Source organism: Anopheles merus, unplaced genomic scaffold (assembly GCF_017562075.2).
Source record: "Anopheles merus strain MAF unplaced genomic scaffold, AmerM5.1 LNR4000008, whole genome shotgun sequence".
Taxonomy (NCBI): Eukaryota; Metazoa; Arthropoda; class Insecta; order Diptera; family Culicidae; genus Anopheles; species Anopheles merus.
Window position 1 is genome coordinate 289,001 of NW_024427588.1, and position 6,000 is coordinate 295,000.

The window sequence follows — 6,000 nt, forward strand, 5'->3', positions numbered from 1 at the left end:
ATCGATTATCTTGAGAAGGGAAAAACTATCAACAGTGACTATTATATGGCGTTATTGGAGCGTTTGAAGGTCGAAATCGCGGCAAAACGGCCCCATATGAAGAAGAAAAAAGTGTTGTTCCACCAACACAACGCACCGTGCCACAAGGCATTGAGAACGATGGCAAAAATTCATGAATTGGGCTTCGAATTGCTTCCCCACCCACCGTATTCTCCAGATCTGGCCCCAGCAACTTTTTCTTGTTCTCAGACCTCAAAAGGATGTTCGCAGGGAAAAAATTAGGCTGCAATGAAGAGGTGGTCGCCGAAACTGAGGCCTATTTTGAGGCAAAACCGAAGGAGTACTACCAAAATGGTATCAAAAAATTGGAAGGTCGTTATAATCGTTGTATCGCTCTTGAAGGGAACTATGTTGTATAATAAAAACGAATTTTGACAAAAAATGTGTTTTTCTTTGTTAGACCGGGGACTTATCAGCCAACCTGTTATATGATATCGAAAGGTGTTGATCCGAATTGATGTCGACATATGATGCCGATGGGTGTATATTTCAATCACTACTGCTTTTCTAACCAACATCTCCTCCGGAAGTCTTGCTGAATTTTACGGAAGTTACAGCTAAGCATGAGGATGATGGTGATATCGAAAAGAACTGATCCTGAATGATGTCGTCATGTGATGCGTGAGGTTGAATCAATCTCATAATGGGTGTAAGTACGGCTCCCGCTGATCGGCATCTCCTCCAAATCTCCAAGTCTTGCTGACGTTTACAGAAGTTACAGCCAAGCATAAAGACAATGTCGATCAGGATGAACCTGAATACTGAACGACACCACGATGATTATAGTTGAACAGCTCAGTAGGCTACAACCGATGCCACAGCACTCGAACATGACGTGGCGGTAGAGGGTGGTAGCGGGGTCAATCCATTAAGTGGCTGAAGGTATGCATACGGTGAATCGGAGGCGATGACAATACGGCATGCGATGCAAATCCAGTAACTCAAGTGATGCGCGAAGCTTTTCCAGTATTCCAAGTATGAGCGATGATAAAAGAATAGCCAGCGGCCGGATTCATACTAAATGGCGGCGTCGTCATTGTCATGCAAGATGAACAAGATGGCGACCACACAAAATGCAAGTGCTGGATGGCTGATGTCTTTGGGGTTGCAGGGATCGAGATCGTCGTGGCTGGTGAATCTGGCGTGATCTGGCCTAGCCATGAGGCAAATCGTTGCTTAAACATCGAATTGGCTGCCTATATAGGGCACTATGGTCTAATCAGAGGTCAAATCTCCAGGATATTACAAACCTGTTATTTACTTGTTATTTAAAAATTTAAACTCGTAGATATCGATTCCACTTAAAGCAATTAACTTTTTTTGTCGCAATTTAAAATATTTTTTATTTAAATGATGTTCACTGGCCGGTCACGTGGACAAAACTGTAATAAATATGCTGCTAGGGAATATTTTAAGGAATGTAACGCTTCTCCAATGTAACGTAGAGGGCTGAGCCTTACTTTTACCGCACGAGATACTTAAATAAATGAGAACTGTTTTGAGCTTTTTGTGTTGTGAGATGCTTGGCCTGTCTAAATTTGTATACTGCCGTTCATCGAAAAACATTCATCAATTATCAGTGAACAGGGTTGTACCAATATGTTGAGCAGTACAAAACCTAGACGGTTTTCTTATTTTTGGTGTAGTCCAATGTTTGATCAAATGAGTGAAAATGAGCGTCACGGTGAACGTTCCCGGGAACATAAGAGTTCACCGGTACGCTGATTTTTATGTAAATTTATGAAACCCTCTTTCAAATTCGTTATAATCAAGTTATCAACATTTCGAAGTATTCAATAAGCTATCAATTTTTAATGTATTGTATTTTTTCTATTTTTTTTAGGAAGGAGACGAATAGATTTTATGCTTCAACAATTTACCAAATCATTGGTGTATTGTGCTATGATATTTATTAGTTTGAGCTTTTATTTTCCGATGACAGGTAAGTGTATGCTCCAACTAATGACGTTAAAAATTGAAATTAAGATTTATGCTTTATAATAGCTGTAGTATTCAAGTGTTTACTGGCTCTATATATAAAAAATTGCCGTAAGTACAATCGTCTTCGTGTTCATTCAATTTCGTCGTTTTGGTAAAATGCCTGGGTGGCCACTCAACCGGGAAAATCGGGCATCGGGGGAACTTAAAAAAAAAACTGGAAAATTATTACCATTTTTTTTAGCACTGTGTACCATTATAGCAATGTACCAAGTGCATTTTCAATTACCAGGATGTTTTGTATATTGTTCCCAATCTACCACTATCCTGTAAGGCCGCGGGGCCATGGGGTTTCTCAACGCTCATTTTCTCTAGCACTCATGAGTGCTTTTGCGAAACCTACGTTCTCAACGTTGGTAAATCGGCACAAAATCGATTTGAGAATCTTTGAGAATCTGAGAAAGTTGACGATGGAGCGATTGGCTAACTGAATTATAAGCAATTGTGGAAATAGTTTGCAATGTTTATAAGTGAAAAGGGTTGTACAAATTTTCTCTCTCATCTCCGTCTCCATTGTTAGTCCGGAGCCATTGGTGCGAAGCCGGCTCCGTACAAAAGTTGCGGAGCTGTTAGTCGGCTCCGGAGCCGTTGTTACGCTCCGAAACGACCATCAATAAACTGGAATATCTAATAAGGCCAAGTTCTTTTAAAATGTTGCGGGAACATTTGTTACCAAATCGTATGGACGAACTGTCAAACTCAAGTTGATGTTTGTTGCAAGAGAAACGAATTGATTTGTTTCACGTTTACTTGTTTCAGGAACATTTTCGGATACCTTTGCTTAACAAAACGAATACAAAAAAAATCAGCTTAATTTTAAAACATTCTGGTGAGCAAATATGTGCACAACATTTGAAATAAATAGGAAAATCCAGAAATATGGTACATAAATTATCCAATTTACCTTTTAGATATACAGCGTAACGTACTAGAAAGGATTGAACCTTCGCTTAGCGAATTTATATCAAAAAATACTATATATAATACTATACTATATCCGTACAAGGGCTAACAATATTCGAGCACCATGTAGAATCGAACATTTGTATCACAAAAAGTTCCTGGAGCAGTCAAATTGAAAGTACTGTAATGTTTGTGTTAGCAAAATAAGCGAAAATAAACGAAATCTAACGCGGCACTGTTCGGTGGGTTTTTATTATTTATTTATTAATCTTCAACCCGCCACGGCAAAAGCTTTTGGTCTTTTGGCCACGGCAAAAGCCAGAGACGTTCCTTGAAGCACTGAGTTGAGATGTCGAAGTCGAAGCAATCCGAGACAGTGTTGAAGACAGCCGACATGCGGAACATAGGGTCAGACCGACCAGCACCGGAACGGGGTTGAGCGAGCCGTAGGGTTTCTCTAGACCTAAGTGTTCGGGATGGTGCATAGATATCGACTCGATGCAACAAAGGCGATGAGTCGATAGAGCCATTTAGCAATACAGCGATGAAAGAGCACTGTGCATTGCGTCTTCTAACCGAAAGAGGTTCAAGGCCTAGAAGACGGCACCGCGCAGCATACGGAGGAAGATTATTGCGATCCTGCCAGGAAAGTAGGCGTAGGGCATATAGCGTGAGCTTAGGTTGAATCGCCTCAAGTCGAGCAATTGAAGAAGCGGTAGTTGGGCTCCAGACTACGCACGAATATTCCAGAACCGAACGAACGATACAGTTGTACACAGCTTTGATGCACATGGGGTTGCGGAATTCATTAGTTGTCCGGATAACCACGCCAAGTAATTGATTTCCTCTAGCTACAACGTCATCGATATGCTGTTTAAAGTTCAAACTAGAGACAAGCAGAACGCCCAGGTCTTTGGCATGATTTTGTCGATTAACTGCAGTGCCGTCCATGAAGTAGGTCCCAGTCACTGGGCTCCTGCATCGACTAAAAGACACACAGTAGCATTTCTCGATGCAGATAGTCAGTCCATTACGCTTGCACCACGAACAGAAAATTTCGATACAGTCTTGCAGGAATGTACAATCACCTGTGTTGTGAATAGGCGCAAAAATTTTTGCATCGTCGGCAAACAGACTGATACTGTCGGGAGGTAAAGCGAGGGTAACATCGTTGATGAACAATATGAAGAGAAGCGGGCCAATATTGCTTCCTTGTGGCACACCCGAGCTGCTGACTATTTCTTGGACATGTGCTTATCAATTTTCACGATGTATGTGCGATTAATTAGGTAAGACTTAAGCCACTGTACGAGCAAGCTGGGAAATCCTAGCTTATCGAGTTTAGCGAGAAGAATTGCGTGCGGAAGAGAGTCGAATGCTGCTTTCAGATCTGTATAAATTGCATCGACTTGAGCTCCGGCATCAATTTGACTAGTGCAATAGGTTATAAATTCAACCAAGTTCGTGGTAGTCGACTTTTTTTGGCACGGCTTAGGTAGCTGCGGCATGCATGTAGCAGATGTTTGTATATCACTAGTTCGAAAACCTTGGCAATGGCACACAAAGATGTAATACCCCGGTAGTTGATGGTATCTGTCCTGTCGCCCTTTTTGTAAATAGGAACCATCCAAGATTTCCTCCATGTTTTGGGAAAGTAGCCATTGGCTAGCGATGCATTGAACAATTTTGCAAGGATAGGTGCTACTTTCGTTTGACAGCGTTTCAGCACGGTAGAAGGAATTCCGTCGGGTCCAGGAGCGAAGGAAGGCTTTAGTTGCGTTAGGGTAGATAAAACGATCTCACTGTCGATGGAAGGAGTGCTTATGTTAATTGCGCCAGCCGGAGTGTTGACGAGGGCAGCATCAATGGTATCGGTATCATTCATGGCCGGTGAAAAGCAATCTGCGAAGCGATCCGCGAAGAGATTGCACATTTCATAAGTGTTGGCACTTGTTGCTCCTTTGTACGTAATGGATTTCGGTGTATGCGTGGATTTTGTTTTGCTCTTGTAGAAGCGCCAAAACGAGTCAGGCCACCTGCAGAGGTTACGTTGAATATTACTCAAATATGTGCCATATGTGCCATACCTGTTATAGCTGCAGTATAAAGAGTGCGTGTCAAATTAGATCGAGCGAGATATTTGGCAGCGGCGCGTTTGGTAGTGACGATAAGCAGCTCTTTTTACACGTTTGAGTCGTTTGAGTGTGCGGTCCGCTCAGGGGGGGTTAGGTTTAGGACGCTGAACTGGGACGCATACAACAAAGGCTTGCAGCATGAAGGACGAGAATGAACATACTGCTTCGTCAAGTGAAACAAAATTGGAACAATGAAAGCTATTTTTAAACATTGATATCATGTCGTTCAGTTTCACATAGTCAGCTTTAGCAAAGTTATAACGATAAAATGCGGTTGTCGTCGAGTTTTGTCGAGTCGTCGAATTGCGTCGGGTCGACGAGTTAATACGTATATTGAAGTCAAACGCTGGATGGTAGGAGTCAAGAGGTACAAGCACAAATATACTCGAGGGAACGATCACGGGAAGGTAATTCTATCGACTCGTATGCGTTAGAAACGGCTAGCAAAACACCACCACCGCGAGAGCTAGAGCCGCTGAGAGAGCGATCACAGCGGTAAACAGAGAAGTTGTTGTTGAAGAGAAGAGCAGATGGAATGTTGTCAACAAACCAAGTTTCCGTGAGGGCCATGAGAGCGAAGTCAGCCACCGATACAGCTAGGTGAAATTCTTTTGTTTTAGTACGCAAACCTCTAACGTTTTGATAATAGCAGCTTAAATACTCAGCGGTAGCGTTGTCATTGTGGCGGTTGGATAAAGCGGGTATACGGTAAGTCAATTGAGCTGCGTTGTCAGAGCATGAGGCTTGGCGTGTTTGTTGCGTGCAATGAGCGGAACTTCGTTATGATGTTTTATTTGCGATCAACTTTCTGCGTGTGCTCTGTACTCGATCTCCTAGGGAACACACACTCACACAATGCTTCGGCTTGTGGTTTGACAGTTCAATAACGCGGTAATCTGTAAGA

At 42.4% G+C, this 6,000-nt stretch overlaps 1 protein-coding gene across 16 annotated transcripts in view; it reads left to right on the forward strand.

Annotated features, from left to right (window-relative positions):
* LOC121600838 (protein spitz-like) overlaps positions 1–6,000 on the forward strand; it is an 82,194-nt gene that overhangs the window by 29,998 nt on the left and 46,196 nt on the right. For all 16 annotated transcript variants that reach the window (XM_041929620.1, XM_041929615.1, XM_041929619.1 and 13 more), the window contains one exon: positions 1,904–2,002. In XM_041929620.1, coding sequence (XP_041785554.1) covers positions 1,904–2,002 — 99 coding nt within the window. The remainder of the gene's footprint in view (positions 1–1,903; positions 2,003–6,000) is intronic.